We start from the raw sequence: 15,312 nt of genomic DNA, 5'->3' as shown, positions 1-15,312 counted from the left end.
GCACCTCAGTCTGCACAGAGGACATTCCGGGCTGAGGTCTTTGTTGCCACTGGAGTTCAGAGGCCTCGTGGCTGGGGGAAGGGGCCGGGGCTGACGGAGAGGAGGCCAGGCCCTGCGGTGAGCACGGATGGAGTCCCGGCCCCTTGCCGGGGCCAGTGGGACACGGGCAGGCAGCTGGGTTGCCGGGCAGGAGGCAGAGTGGGCGGTTAGACCCAGAGGATGCGTGGTGCCCGGGCATGCTGCTCCGAAGGCTGCCTCCCAGTCCAAGAGGCAATGGGAATGCAGGCGCTTGGACCAGCCCCGCGCCCTGGCCGGACATGCGGACGGCACATGGCTCGGAGGGGCGCTCAGGCCGGGGTGGGGCTGTGTGGGCGGGGGGGCTGTGGACACCCTCTCTGGCCGCAGTGACGGGCCGAGTGGAACCCTGTTTTCAGGCCCCTCCTGGGACCGTCAAGCTCAGGTCCTCGCCCGCGAGCTGTAAGCAGACCCGTCTGCCTGGGAGGCGAGGGGGGTGCGGGGGCGGGGGAGGGGTGCCTCGGAGCCGCGGGGTCTGGCCAGGCTTGGGGCCATGAGGGCCGTGTCCCCGTGGATCTGCACAGGATCTGGACTCCTGTGGCTGCCGCCCCACCCTGCTGACCCTCCACCCTGGCTGACCCGTCCACCGGCGGCACTTGCAGGAGGGCGCTGGCCCTGTTGCTAAGCAACCAATTGCAGTCTGCATCCATTCTCCCAAGCACCTCAGAATGGCCCGGCTTCTGTGTGTGATGCTGTGTTCCTCCGTCTTCAAGGCCGGTGCTGGCCAGATCCTGCCGGAGAGCGAGGGGGGCGGGGGGGGACTTCCAGCACCTGCAGGCCGGCGCCGAGGGCACCCCCAGCCGGGACCCTGGTGACCCACAGCCGTTGGTCTGCCCGGGCTAACCTTCAAAGGCCTGGATAATTTCATTTATTTATTTATTTATTTTTAAATATGTTTTTATTGATGTCAGAGAGGGAGAGAGAGAGAGAAACATCAATGATGAAAAAGAATCAAAGATTGGCTGCCTCCTGCACGCCCCCTTCTGGGGATGGAGCCACAACCCAGGCATGGGCCCTGACCTACTTTAAATTGAACCTGGAACCCTCAATCTGCAGGCCAAGGCTCTATCCACTGAGCCAAACTTAATAAAAATGTCTGATACTGGTCAACGGCTCCCAAATGCCTTTCCGATTCAGAGCTTGCCTTGCGCTGAGACGGGGTCTGTGCGGGCGGGAGAGGACCGGTGAGAAGGGAGTGGGGAGGAGGGCACCTCGGGCTCAGAGGGCCCAGGAGGACAGAGGAAGCAGCGCCTCCCGGTCACGGCCGCCTCCCTGCCTGCCTCGCCCCCCCCTCCCAGGTCCCTCATCCGGTCAGACCTGAGCCAGGCTGGGGAGGCGTCACACGGCAGGAGGCGGCAGGGACCACTCCAGTTCCCACTGCCATCACCCGCAGACGCCGTCAGCCGGCCGCAGCGTGGTTCCCGGAGAGAAGGGGGGTGTGGGGGTTGCAAACTCCGGCCCGGATGACGGCCAGCTTGTGGAGTGACGGGCAGAGAGGTCATTGCTCCCCACGGTCACTTCAGTGCGGGCTTGACGGTCCCCCGAGTCCCCTGCGTGGACACGGATGGCCAGTCTTTTGCTCTAGAACAGAGCTGTGCTGGAGTCTGTGCTTGCACATCTGGTCTCGGGGAGGGTTCGGTCTCTGGGTGTTCCGTGGCCTGATGGTCCGGTCTCCCAGTGGCGGGCTGCGGGGTCTCCTGCCCTCCGGCTCTATGTCGCCGCCTTCCCGCCCTCAGCCCCTGGCCGTCCCCTCACTCCTGCTACCTCGCTCCACGTCCAGCTGCCCAGGCCCAGGGAGCCACGCGGGTGTCGCCTGCACCGTGGGGTCGGAGCTCTTGCCTGGAGGGACACGTGACCCTTACCCCACGCTGGCTAACGAGTTCTGTGGCTCCCCGTGCTCGTGGGAGAACGTGGCCCTGACCCCCCGGAGGCATGTGCTGGGTGGCAGACAGCCCAAGGAGGGAGCCAGGCTGGCGCGGGAGGAGGGGCCGAGGCTGGTGCGGCTCCTCCAGCCCCACAGGGACCGCGGCCCGGGGAGGGCCTGGCCACACCCTCACTCCGTGCGAGGTTGCACGGCTCATCTCAGCCCACTTAGTGTGGCTCCCCTTCCGTGGAGGAGAAACACCCGGGGTCCCGGAGCGACTGGGTGAGCTGGGACGCCACTCAGGTCTGCCCGGCTCCGCAGGCTGTTCCCCGTGTCAGCCCCACGCGCCAGGCTGCTCACATACGTGCCTGCTCATCAGCCGGGTCAGTGCAGCGGGAGGAGTGGCTGTGGGGCCGGCTGCCCCTCAGGGAGCTCCCCACCGCGTCCCCCTCCTTCCCAGCACCAGCAGGCCGTCTGTCAGTCCGTCCGTCCGTCCGGGAGAATGCAGGCCCCGCCCCTCAGCCTGTCTGAGGCTGAGCGCGGAGGGCCAGGTGAAAGGGCTGGAAACGGGGACAGTGTCAGGGGCCCAGCTCATTGTTCGCTCTGCCTTTGCTTCGTGGGGCCAGAGGTTCCCACCCGTTGCCCTGCAGTCACAAAGGGTCGATGGGCCTTGGGTTGGGCCTGACCCAGGACCCAGGAGGTCACCGTTTGATTCCTGGTCGTGGCCCAGGCCCAGGTTGCAGGCTGGATCCCCAGTGTGGGCGTGCTGAAGGCAGCTGATCCAGGATGCTCTCTCATCAATGTTTCTCTCTCTCTCTGCCTTTCCTTTCCTCTCTGAAATCAACAAAAACACATTAAAGGAAAAATGGTTAAAAAATAATGAAAAGGGTTGACGAGCAAATAGGTGTATTCACAGCGAGCCTTTTCCTTTTGTGCATTCAGAACCCGCCTGGACCGTGAGCCATGGTGGGAGGAATGGGGGAGGGCGGAGAGCCGGGCCAAGCAGAGGGATTATTCCACCGCGGCTGCCGCACGCTCACCGCTCACCGCTCACCGCCACCGGCACTGCTTAATCAGCCGCGTCCTCGGGCGGCCTCTCGGCGGCAGGCTGGTGGTGAGGCCGCTCCGCGTGAGGGAGGCGCGGGGAGCCTGTCAGCCGGGGTGGGGCCGGCTCCTGAGCGGCTCCTGACCCCCCCTCCCCCCCCCACGCCGAGAGCATTAATGGGCACCAGCTGGGCTTCCCTGCGCACCCCGTGGCCTGGCGGGCGGCAGAGTGCCTCGCGCGGGCTCCGGCACACACTTCAGTGCCCGTTCCCTAGGCAACGGCGCCACGCAGCCAGCTGGCTCTGCCCCCAGCCCATCAGGCGCACCCGCCAGGCGCCCGAGCTGCGCCCTCGGCCCACGGCGTCTCAGCTCTGCCGGGGAGCGCTCGCAGTGCAGTCGGGTTTCAAGGTGAAACACGAGGGAACGAGGGAGACAGAGAGAGGCGATAGGCAGGGCCCGCGATCGGGTGTGTGTGTGTGTGTGCGCGTGTGTCACCACGGGCACGGTGCAGGGAGGAGGGAAATGTGAGCCGGTGGGGGCTGTGGGTTCTGTGTCGGCTCCAGACGGAAGGCAGACCTGGCTGACCCCGTGGTCCGGAGCAGCCCTTAGCAGGTCCAGCGCTGAGAGCTCGGGGCAGGCGCCGGCCACCCACACCGGCCGTGCGGGAGGACGGCGAGGGGGCGGGGCCGTGGGCCAAGCGGTGCATGTGACGCCAGTCCCGCACCGAGCCCAGGACCGCGGTGTGGGGGGGGGGGGGGCCCTCACATGCCGCTGCACTGCTGGCGTGTGCTGGCTGTTTATTTATTTATTTTGCAATGTTGCTGTGAAATTTGAATTTCCAAGCAGGTCATCTTTTAGAGCATTCTGGTGTTTGAACTGGACTTCCATCAGACACTGACTCCGCTGAGTCCCCGGTACCGTCCAGCGCCCCGCTTCCCGTGGCCGCCACGCTCTGCTGGACGGGGGCGGCTGCTGAGCCGACTCTGCCTGTCTTCCCTGAGCTTGCAGCAGACTCGGGCTGCGGAGGCCTCTAAAAATAGCCTCAGATCCTGGATCCAGCCGCCCTGCCTCAGGCCTGCAGCCGCCCGCCGCCCGCCTGACCTGGCTCATCCCTGCCCCTGCCCTGTGCCCCTGCCTCATCCCTGCCCCCCTCCTGCCCTGTGCCCCTGCCTCATCCCTGCCCCTGCCCCTGCCCTGTGCCCCTGCCTCATTCCTGCCCCCGCTCCTGCCCTGTGCTCCTGCCCTGTGCTCCTGCCCTGTGCTTTCTGCCCCTGCCCTGCCCCTGCCCTGTGCCCCTGCCTCTGCCCTCTGCCCCTGCCCTGCCCCAGTCCTGTGCCCGTGCCCTGGCCTGTGCTCCTGCCCCTGCCCCTGTCCTGTGCCCGTGCCCCTGCCCTTGCCCCTGCCAGCACTGCCAGCCCTCTGGCTGGGATTGGAGTGGCTGTGCAGGCTCAGGAGGCGCTAATCCCTTTGCAGCCGGTAAACCGGCGGGGTAATCCCCACTGCGCCTCAGCCCCCGAGGCCTCCCCTGCGCCCTTATCTCCTGCTCTCAGGAAGTGCCTGAGCTCACGTGCTGAGTGAGAAATGGGCAGTGGCTTCCCGTCGGTAAAGACGCCGGCGGAGTCGGCGCCTCTTTCTGTAAGCCGTGCTGCTCTGCAGGCGGAGAGTTCATTTCCTGCCACGGGCCTCAGGGCCTCGGGTGGCGTGATGGCACACATGTGTGATTGCAGTTAATGACTGTATGATGGTAGCCCCACATGTGATTACAGTTAGTGACTACATGATAGTAGCACACACGTGATTATAGGTAGTGGTACATGATAGTAGCACACACGTGATTATAGGTAGTGGCCACATGATAGTAGCCTGCAAGTATGGCGTTAGTTAGTGGCCACACGATAGGTAGTGGCCTACACGTATGATGTTAATGGCCACATGATAGTAGCCTGCACGTATGGCCTTAGTTAGTGGCCACATGGTAGTTAGTAGTCTGCACGTATGGCCTTAGTTAGTGGCCACATGGTAGTTAGTGGCCTGCACGTATGGCGTGCGTTAGGGGCCACATGGGGCTGTAGGTCAGCGTACCGCTGCCTAATGAGCACCTCGGAGCTCGGAGCATTTCGCTGTCTCCTGTTGGCTGGGATTGGCTGGTCGGCGGGGGCGTGTCTGGCTCAGTTCCAGTCGCCAGCTGGGTCCATCCTCCCAGGAACAGTGGCTCTCCATCCCTGCTCCCATGGCAACGGCACAGTCTGCTCGGCCGGGCAAGGGCGATCCACGCCTCTGCCTGTTTCGCAGCTGCTGACACCCGTGGGCAAAGCGAGTGCCACGGCCCCAGGCAGAGCCAGGAGCAGGAGCCAGGAACCCTCCGGGGGACGGGCTGGGCCGCCGTCAGGGGCACGGAGCAGGCAGGCGGCGCAGAGCAGGAGGGTCCGATGCGGCTTTGCGGTGCCCTGGTTTCTGAGTGTTGAGACGGAGGTGGTTTATTGAAAGTGAAGGGATTTGGGGGAGAATGTAAGTGAAACAGAGGTGCCAGGCACAGCGCAGGGGGCACACCAGCCAGGTGATCCTTCCTGGGATCTGCTCTGGGCTGGGTGCAGCTCTCCTGAGAGCCATAGGCGTCTGGTCAGTGGGTGCCCGCTGCCGAGTGCGTGCCGCTGCGCCTGTGCGGGCACCCTCGCCCGGAACCACGAGGACGCTGCTCTGGGCCTCCAGAACTCGGCGCTGCTGGTCTTTCTCGGGAACCCGGCCCCAGAGGGTGCGCTCACCGTGGCTCTGCGTCTCCCGCCCCCTCGGCTGCGAGCACCTTGTCCGCTCGTCGGCCACTCCGTGGTTTCCCGTGTGGGGTGTCGGGCTCAGTGTCCTGCCCGTTAGAACCTATTTACTGACTTTAGAGAGGAGGGAGAGGGAGAGAGAAGCATCAATGATGAGAGAGAATCCTGGATCGGCTGCCTCCTGCACGCCCCCTCCTGGAGACGGAGCCCACAACCCGGCCTGTGCCCTGATCGGGAATCCAGCCGGGACCTCCTGGTTCCTAGGTGGTGCTCAACCCCTGAACAAGGCCGGCCGGCAGTCTCCCGCCCAGTTTTAGGAATTGGGCCATTTGTCTTAAGTTGTAAGGGGTGTTAAATATATACATTCTGGATGCGGCCCTTCGTCAGGCAGAAGTATCATGCACATGTCCTCCCAGTTTGCTTTGTTTTTAAGTGTTTCCGAGGGAAGCGGGTTTTAGTTTGATGAGGCCAGTGACCTGGGGTCCGTCTCCGCAGTGATGGTGCTCTTTCTTCCTGCTGGAGACGCCTGGGCTGAGCCCAGGCGGGAGGACCTGCCGCCGTGTGTTCTAGAAAAGCCTTGTCTGCTTTGCTTCCTGTTCTGGTCCTCAGTCTGGAGGCGAGGCAGGGAGCGAGCTTGTGTGGTGGACGTGCCGTCCTCTGCATCGCCGCTCCAGCGCAGCGGCGTGGAGAGCCCTGACCGCCCTGCGGCTGCCGCCCCCGTCCCCTCCGGTGTCACGCTGACCTGGAGTTGGGGCGGAGCCCACCACCCGGGCTCCTTCGTGGCCGTCTGCTCTCTGGGCGGTCCGTCCTCCGGGAAATGTGGGATTGGGAAGCAGGGTGCTGGGCTGATTCTACAGAAGATGCTGGAGCTCCAGCACGGCTGGCGGGTTCCGCCGAGGAGCCCAGCCTCCGGCCGAGCGTGCCGCCCTCCTCTGCAGGCCGCTCTCCCGGCCGTTCCTCGCTGGCCACGCGCGACCTCACTCCTCTGGCTTCAGATACTATTGGATCTTTGATTTTCAATGTGATTGTTGGTATTTATTAAAATTCTGTGTTCTAAACTTTTTGCTAACCTATAGATGGCCAATTAATTTTTACCATTGTGTTCAGCAATTTTGCTGAAGCTTCCATTTTATATCTAATAACATAGTGTAGAATGTCTCTAATTTCCCACAAATATCATCCTGCCATAGTGAAGTAGTTAGGACCTCTGGAACAGTGCTGACTGGGAGTGGTAAATGCAGCTCTAGGGTAGAGCCAAACTGGGCATGTCATATGTAGCTCTAGTAATGCTAACTGGGCGTGTCATATGTAGCTCTAGGGTAGTGCCAATTGGGCGTGTCACATGTAGCTCTAGGGTAATGCTAACTGGCTGTGTCATGTAGCTCTAGGGTAGAGCTGTGTGTGTCACATGTAGCTCTAGGGTAGAGCTAACTGGGTGTCACATGTAGCTCTAGAGGAGTGCTAACTGGGCATGTCACATGTAGCTCTAGGGTAGTGCTAACTGGGCGTGTCACATGTAGCTCGAGGGTAGTGCTAACTGGGCGTGTCACATGTAGCTCTAAAGGAATGCTAACTAGGCGTGTCATATGTAGCTCTAGGGTAGAGCTGTGTGTGTCACATGTAGCTCTAGGATAGAGCCAACTGGGCGTGTCATGTAGCTCTAGGGTAGAGCCAACTGGGCGTGTCATGTAGCTCTAGGGTAGAGCCAACTGGGCGTGTCACATGTAGCTCTAGAGGAATGCTAACTGGGCGTGTCATATGTAGCTCTAGGGTAGACTGTGTGTGTCACATGTAGCTCTAGGGTAGAGCCAACTGGGCGTGTCACATGTAGCTCTAGAGGAATGCTAACAGACATGGGAATATGCAGCATTACTTCCCGAGGGGCAGGTGTTTAATGTCTCACCCCCAACTGTCACGTTTGCCTGGGGAACAGGAGGTTCGGGAGGAGCCGAATGCCCCCGGAGGAACCTGCCCTGGGAACCTGGGTCAGCCCCTCCCAGTGAGAGCCGTGTTTGCTGCCGCACCTTTGCCGTCTGTGCCTCCCATTCCTTTGTGCGGAGCCGCGATTAGTTCTCAGTTACACATCCCTCCCTGTCCGATCAGACGTTTCTCTCTGTCGCTGAGGAAGATGAACACGGCCTGGGCCTGTCGGTGAGTGTCTCAGGCATTCGGTTATTTCCGGCTCGCAGTTGCCAGCTCTCTTCGTCATTCTCATACAGGCAGGAGCGCCATTGCCAATCTCACAGGCTCTATAAAAAGACTGTGTAATTGAAAGTTTCAGCAACAATTAATTTCTTAGGCAGACAGAGCCATTGTGCATTCCGTAGCTGTGACGGCAGTGTCAGTGTCGGGCGCAGAGGGACACTTGGGATTCTTCCCCCTCGGCCGCGGTTCCACCGTGCTCAGCCAGCGAGCCTGTGGACCGAGGCTGAGACGGACGGGGGCCGGCTGGACCGGATCCTCACCTGCCTGAGGGTGACGGCCATGGCGGCGATGCTGGCGGGCCCTGGAGGCAGCTGTGTGCCGAGGGCTCCCTGCCCTGTTTCCTGGCTGATCGGTTGGCATTTGGGTCGAAGGCCACTGTGGCCGGGAGGAAGCGGGCGTTTCGAATGCCGTGCCAGGCCCGGGTTTCTTCCGTGTTTGGCACAGGAAATACCCGAGGAGCGCTCTTCCTCGCCCACAGCTCTGCTCCACGGGAGGCCAGGCGTGGACCCAACGCCTGTGTGTGCTTTTTATCATCTCGCCCTCAGGCCTCCTCTGAAGGGAGGTGCGAGTGAGCATGGAAGCAGAACTAACTGGAAAGTGATGCGAAAGAGCTTACATTTAGGAATTTATGAACAAACATTTATCACATAACGCAAGCCTCATGTCCTTTGTCTGAGACGTGTGCTAGCGGGCCGAGACCTGGAGCCTGCACGTCCGCGGAAACCCAGGCCCGCCTTCCTCACCCACGCTCCGTCTCTCACACAGAGCGGCCCAGGGGCTCGGAGGACACACAGGTCCCTGAGCATCTCAGGGTCAGGAGCCCAGGACCCAGTGGGTGGTTCCCAGCAGTCAGCCCCGGAGCCTGTGCCCACGGGCTGGCGGGGCAGTGTGAGGCGTGGCCTCCGTGTGCAGGCCCCGGGCTCACCCCCGCCCAGTGGGTCTCAGGCGCCCACGCCCTGTCTGCACACGGAGCTGTCCAGGGTGCCTCCTGCCTGTGGAATGCGCTCCGTGTGCTGCAAGCAAAGCCACGGATGCCGCCTCGGACCCGCGCGCGGCCGTGGGGCCGTTACCTGCCCGCTCCCCGGCCCTGTTGACTGTATTTGGAGAACTGCTGAGGAAGAACGGGAGGAAGTTAAATTGGTTCTGGAACGGAATGTGCTTTTCAAGCCCGGAAGAGGCGGTTACGGGGAGCAGGGCCTTCTGCTTGCTGCTGGGCCCTTGCCGCCGGCCCTGCGGGCGAGGGGCCACCTGGGTCTGCGGATGCCGCACCCGCCTCTGACACGCTCTGTCCCAGTCACAGACAGCCGAGTGCTGACGTGCGCCGCGGTGTGGAGAATGCCGGAGGAGTCGGAGCCGGGCAGCCACGAGTCCCCCGACGAGGCGTCCAGCACGGCGCACGCCCTGGAGCTGCTGTGTGACCTGGACGGCGCGGGGGCCCACGGCAGCGTGGCCTGGTAGGTTCCGGACCGTCCCCGTGCAGCGGGGCCGGCCTGCGGCCGTGCGGGCTCCTCAGAGCCGCGGGCACCCCGCCTCTCCTCCTCCCAAGCCTGGCTGCGTGGTGCTGGCGTTCTTGGTGTGGTAGTGCCAGTGGTGCCCAGGTCGGGCTCATTACAGAGCCCGGCCCCACGTGGGTGGGCTGCGTCCGGGATGTCGAGTCCCGGGGCCTGCGGTGTGGCGCAGGCGGGAGCCGGCTCGGCCCCAGGCCTCGGTGCTAACGTGTGCTCCCCCCTCAGCGTCGTGTGGGAGCCCACGGGCGACGGGAAGCGGGTCATCTCGCTGGCCGACAACCACCTGCTGCTGTGGGACCTGCAGGAGAGCTCCAGCCGGGCCCTGGTAGGTGCGGTGCCCGCGTCTCCGCGTCTGAGGGTTCAGTGCGACCTCTAAAGAGCGTGGGCGAGGGAGGCCTGACGGGATCGGTGCGCTTCTCGCTCACGTCTTTGGATCCTGACGCTCATGGGGAGAGGGCTGCTGGGCGGGTTGGATTGCCCGCAGAGAGCGGAGCGGTTCCTCTGCGGGGGAAGCGGCTCAGTGTCGGGCCTCAGGCCGAGCTCAGGTGGACGTGGACCCGGGAACGGACAACGGCCCCTTCGCCCCGTCTGTGCGCGGCAGGGAGACGCCACCGCAGTGCCTCCTGCTCCAGAGCTGCCCCTCGGGGGTTAGGCCGCCTCTCACGGTGCAGACGCCCTTCCCAGCTCCCCAGGTGCAGAGATGACGCTGGGCCAGGCCTGGACCCTCAGCGCACCTCCTCTTGCTCCGCCACGCACAGCTCGGGGCGGGTCATCAGACAGAGGCGTCCCGGGGCCCGCGGGCTGGGAGGCGGCAGGCCCGGGGCCCGCGGGCTGGGAGGCGGGCTGGAGGGTCTCCGGTGAAGGCGTGGGCGGTGGCGCCGAGCTCGCTGCTGGTCCGGAAGGTGTGGTGCGGCCCCTTGAGGGGCTCCGGCAGGAGGAGCCCAGCGGCCAGTGACGGGGGCTCGGGCTGTGGGCTCAGGCCCGGCCCTGCGCCCGCGGGCACATGCACGCTCTCCAGCCTATCCCGCGGCGCTCCGCGCTGGTGATTGATCGGTGACTTCTTTCTGCGGAGACCAATTTGGTGCTCTCGGCCCCTCTCCTTCCGCGTCAGCACTCTGTCAGGATCACTTTGTGACCCTGGGCCGCGGCATTTAATACCGAGACCCCGATCGATCCGCGTCTTCACGCCCAGCTCCTCCATTTTTTTTATTGTTGGAGGATATTGCCTGCTGGTGAGTCTAATCTCGGGCTGGCTGCATCATTACCCTTTGCAATTAAGCTGGAGGTTCCCTGCCATTTGTAATCATTAGCGGAGCCCGGGGAGGCCTGGGGCGGCCTGCCGGGGCCCAGCCCGGTGAAGGCAGAGGGGTGCCCCCCTCCCCCACTGTGATCTGTGCTCATTCATCTCGGCTCGGGGCCCTCGCCGGCTGTGGGAACCATCGCTCCTTTCGGGGGCAGCGAGCGCAGCCCCGGTGCCTCCTCCGGCCGCACGGCCACCGAGCTCCGCCCAGGAACCCGGCGGGCAGGCTGCTCCGCGCCTGGACCTGAGGCAGGGGCGCCTTTTAAAAAATATGTTTTCATTGATTCCAGAGAGGAAAGGAAAGAGAGAGAAGCATCCATGATGAGAGAGAATCATTGATCGGCTGCCTCCTGCATACTCCACACTGGGCATGTGCCCTGACCGGGAATCGAATGGTGACCTGGTTCATAGGTCAGAGCTGACCACTGAGCCACACCACCTGCAGGAGCGCCTCTTTGAGGGAGGAGAGTGGTGCCAAGGGTACTAGTGCATTTAGACATTTCTCAGTTCCCAGGGGAAACCGTGCCACAGGGAGAGAAGAGTGCGGGGGCGGGGGGTGCGTGGACAGGAGCCCGTCACCTGCATCGGACGCCGGCCGCGCCTGGCCAGGAGCCGTGCTGGTCGTGTGGCCGAAGCCCAGCGCCCTCAGCAGGAGCCCAGGGGGACTGCCCGGGTGCTGAGTTTGAGGGGAGGGGAGCCGCACCTGGCCAGGAGCCGTGCTGGTCGTGTGGCCGAAGCCCAGCGCCCTCAGCAGGAGCCCGGGGGGGACTGCCCGGGTGCTGAGTCTGAGGGGAGGGGAGCTGGGCAGGCTCTGCCGGGCTGGCAGTGGTCAGGGAGTGAAGGAGCCGTCCTGACGTCCTGCCTGAACGTGCCCTAGAGAGGAGCGGGTCTCCCCGTTCTAGTCCGGTCCCCTGCACTGCCCCTCGCTCCTCGGGGCGCCGCAGGCCTGTCTGTCTCCCGTCCGGACGCTTGCCCTGCACTGAGCTATGAGCCCCCGGTGATCCTCGAGGAGGGGCTGGGACCGGGAGTCCCAGGACCACAGCCCGAGACAGCGTGTTCACCTCCGTGGCACAGATTTGGGATGGGGGGGGGCACTCAGACACGCGATGGGGTGCAGCTGTGCCCTCTGCCTGGAGGGACCCCGTGGGCCCCTCGCCAGCGCCTGCCTCTGCCTCTGGGGGCGGCCAGGTGTCTCTTGTTTCCCGCTGTTCCTTCACCTGGAGCAGAGGAGCTCCAATCACCCGCAGCCTGCTCCGTGGCGGCCTGAACACGCTTCTGTTTCTGCTGCGCTTGGCTTTTCCTCAAACGGGGCTCAGCAGTCTCTCAGGAGCCGAGCCCGCCCCCCCGTTGTCTCAGTGACGCCCGCTCTGTACTGGGGTGCATTTCCTTCTCTCCTCCCCGCAGCTGGCCAGCTCGGCGGCGCTGGAAGGCAAGGGGCAGCTGAGGTTCACCTCGGGGCGCTGGAGCCCGCACCACAACTGCACGCAGGTGGCCACCGCCAATGACACCGCCGTCCGCGGCTGGGACACGCGGAGCATGAGGTCAGCGACACGCCGTGCCTTCCCCACGAGGCCGATGGACGGATGGGTTTGGGGCACGTGGCTTGTCTGTCTGCATCGCGTTTGGCTCCTGTTGTGAGCTGGTGTGTCGTGGCCGTGGCCGTGGCCGTGGCCCCCGGGGCTCCGTTGGCTGTTCGGAGCCGCACGTGGGCCTCGGCTCTGGCGGTTAATGAGAGGAAGGTGGGCTGCGGGGACGCCGCCTGCTCCTGCCCCCTGGGGTGGGGACCACGAGGGCAGCCGTGGCCCTGGTGGCAGGTTCGTGGCCACCGTTTCTGTGCTGTCGGTGACAGATTGCCGTTTCCCTCAGGAGGGGCAGCAGCCTGCAGTGCCGGGGGAACAGGCAGGAGCGGTTTCCGTTCCAGGTGGGGACCGGTAGGCTAGCAAGTGATGGAGCCTCGTCTGTTGTCATGGCAACAGAGCCCTGCTAGCCTCAGAGCAGCCGGTCCCCTCGGCACATGGCGTTTGTCACTGAGCTGGGATGACGCTGTCACCAGTGACAGGCTTGCCTTCCGGGTGGGCGGCTTCCCGTGGAGTCCCGAGGCCCCTGCAGACCCTGCGCCTGTGCCTCTGACCCCGCCCCAGGCCCCACGCTGCTCCTCCTCGGGTCACCGTTCTGCAAAGGGAGCAGAGCTGCGGGGTCTGGAGGCGGGAGGCCCCAGAGCAATGGGCAGACCCCTGGCAGGCTGGCCGCGGCCTGGGGGAAGGTGCCTGTGGTGTTGCCCCGAGAGGTGTGAGCGGGTGACAGCATCCAGCCACGACCGCGCTGCCTCCTGCCTGGCAGCTCCCCCGCCTCGCCCGGGACCAGCAGTGCTCTGTGTCCCCGTCCTGTCCTGTGTCCTCCTCACCGCATGCTTCCCAGACGTGTCCCGTGTCTCTGCTCCATGGCGGACGCAGGCCCCTGCCCCTCGCTCCCAGGGACCCGTCACGTCTGACAGCCAGGCCAGCGTCCCTCCCCCGGTGCTGCCGGAGAGGCCGCGGTGGGCGCCGCGGGGGCGCCGGCTCCTGGCCTCCGGAGCGGGCGCCCAGCTGGCTGCCCGGGTCTGGCCCCCCTCACGCTCGAGCGTCTCCCCAGCCAGATCTACTGCATGGAGAACGCCCACGGGCAGCTGGTGCGGGACCTGGACTTCAACCCCAACAAGCAGTACTACCTGGCCACCTGCGGGGACGACTGCAAGGTCAAGTTCTGGGACACGCGCAACGTCACGCAGCCCGTGGCCGCCCTGGAGGAGCACTCGCACTGGTGCGCCCGCGGGCGGGTGGGGGTGGGGTGGGGGGGTTGGGGGGTAGTGTGTTGTGCTGATGGCCTCGCCACTCGGAGGGGCACACAGCTATGGTTCCCGGGGTGTCTGTGAGGTGGGAACGCGGGGAAGGAGGGAGGCGCTGGCTCAGACGTCAGGGAGGAATGCGCTCAGATGCTCACAGTGCCCCTGGGATGGAGGGCATAGCTGAGGGCACTGCCCAGCGTCAGCCCGGGCAGTTCGGGGTGGGTGCTGGGCGACCCCGGCTCCCTGCCCGGGGCCCAGCCCGGTGAGCACCGTCCCGCCCTCAGGGTGTGGAACGTCCGCTATAACCACTCGCACGACCAGCTGGTCCTCACGGGCAGCAGCGACAGCAGGGTCATCCTCTCCAACATGGTGTCCATCTCCTCCGAGCCCTTCGGCCACCTGGTGGACGACGAGGACCTGAGTGACCAGGAGGAGCGCCGCCCGGAGGACAAGTAGGCGCTCCTTCCCGCTGGCACCGCGGGCCCGGCCAGGCCGCGGCCTCCAGCCCGGGCTGGGCCCACTGCGGGCGGGGGCAGTTAGCACCCGGGGCGGCTGCTCACCCTCACACGCGGGTGCCCGGCGGGCTTCCCGAGAAGGAGAGCTTAGAGGGAGGCACCCTGAACGGGCCCCGCCCTCCCCCCGTCCCCCGCCAGGACCGCCCGGGGCCGGGACTGGCTGCATGGCCCGGGCCCAGGTCCCGCGGCTCAGCGTCATGGCCAGGGTCTCCTCCTCGTTTGTCGGCGTCGTTTCCATCCCCCGGGATGTTCCCTGTTACCTCGAACCCGGGCCCCGCGTCGATCACGCCAGCGCCTGCCGTCCCGGCCGCAGGGACAGGCTGTCGGCTAACGTGGCTCCACGGGGTGGCTCGGGGGTGGCTCCACGCTCCCACGGCCCCCGCGCCGACGAGCAGCTGGCCTGGCCTCACTCACCTGTGTCTGGTCCCCCAGGAGCCAGGAGCCCCCACAGGACGGCGTCATCGCCACGTACGAGGAGCACGAGGACAGCGTGTACGCCGTGGACTGGTCCTCGGCCGACCCCTGGCTCTTCGCGTCGCTGAGCTACGACGGGCGGCTGGTGATCAACAGGGTGCCCCGCGCGCTCAAGTACCACATCCTGCTCTGACCCGGCCCGGCCGCAGCCCCCCCAGACCCGGCCCGGGGACGACAGCGAGGGCGCCAGCACAGCACCCGCACCCGTCCCCTCGCCGGCACAGCCGCCCGAACCCGTCCCCTCGCCGAGCAGAGACCTCGGCCTCCGGACCCGGCGACTGCCGCCCGCGCCTGCCGCCGGCTCGGCCCTTCTCTCTCCTTCGGGGACAGTGCGGCTTGTTCACTTAAAAAAAAAATCTTCATTTCCATGGTGTTAACTCGTCTTTCTCCTGAGATAAAAATGGAATAAACAGGCGGGCTCCTGCTGGTTCTCTCACTCTTGTCGCCTGGTGCCTGCTGCCCCGTGTGTGCGGGCGCCTGAGCCCCCTGCGGACTGGCCCCGGGGTCCACGGGCTCCATTCACAGCGAGATCCCAGCTCCTGGTGACACTCAGAGGCCTGAGGCCCGACGGGGTGGCAGGGAGGCCGGTGAGGGCACCGTGAAAGGAGGCGGCACAGTGAGGGTGTGGGGCGGGTGAGCTGTCACCTGGGGTGTGTCCTCGGAGGGACCGAGGCTCGTCCAGGGCTGCCAGGGGCCCGCCGCGGTCTGACCCACACTGCCCACTCACCCTCCGAG

At 65.1% G+C, this 15,312-nt stretch overlaps 1 protein-coding gene across 1 annotated transcript in view; it reads left to right on the top strand.

Annotated features, from left to right (window-relative positions):
* Positions 1–15,013, top strand: part of EIPR1 (EARP complex and GARP complex interacting protein 1) — a 36,684-nt gene extending 21,671 nt beyond the window's left edge. Inside the window, exons 4-9 of the mRNA XM_084900095.1 lie at positions 9,251–9,410; positions 9,690–9,789; positions 12,169–12,305; positions 13,396–13,563; positions 13,873–14,040; positions 14,536–15,013. Of these exons, the coding sequence (XP_084756221.1) occupies positions 9,251–9,410; positions 9,690–9,789; positions 12,169–12,305; positions 13,396–13,563; positions 13,873–14,040; positions 14,536–14,710 (908 nt within the window). The 3' untranslated portion in view covers positions 14,711–15,013. The remainder of the gene's footprint in view (positions 1–9,250; positions 9,411–9,689; positions 9,790–12,168; positions 12,306–13,395; positions 13,564–13,872; positions 14,041–14,535) is intronic.
* Positions 15,014–15,312: the final 299 nt, after the last annotated feature.

This window comes from Pipistrellus hanaki (assembly GCF_964339955.1).
Source record: "Pipistrellus hanaki genome assembly, chromosome: 12".
NCBI lineage: Eukaryota > Metazoa > Chordata > Mammalia > Chiroptera > Vespertilionidae > Pipistrellus > Pipistrellus hanaki.
The sequence above is the reverse complement of the archived record's forward strand: the minus strand, read 5'-3'. Positions and strand labels throughout refer to the sequence as shown.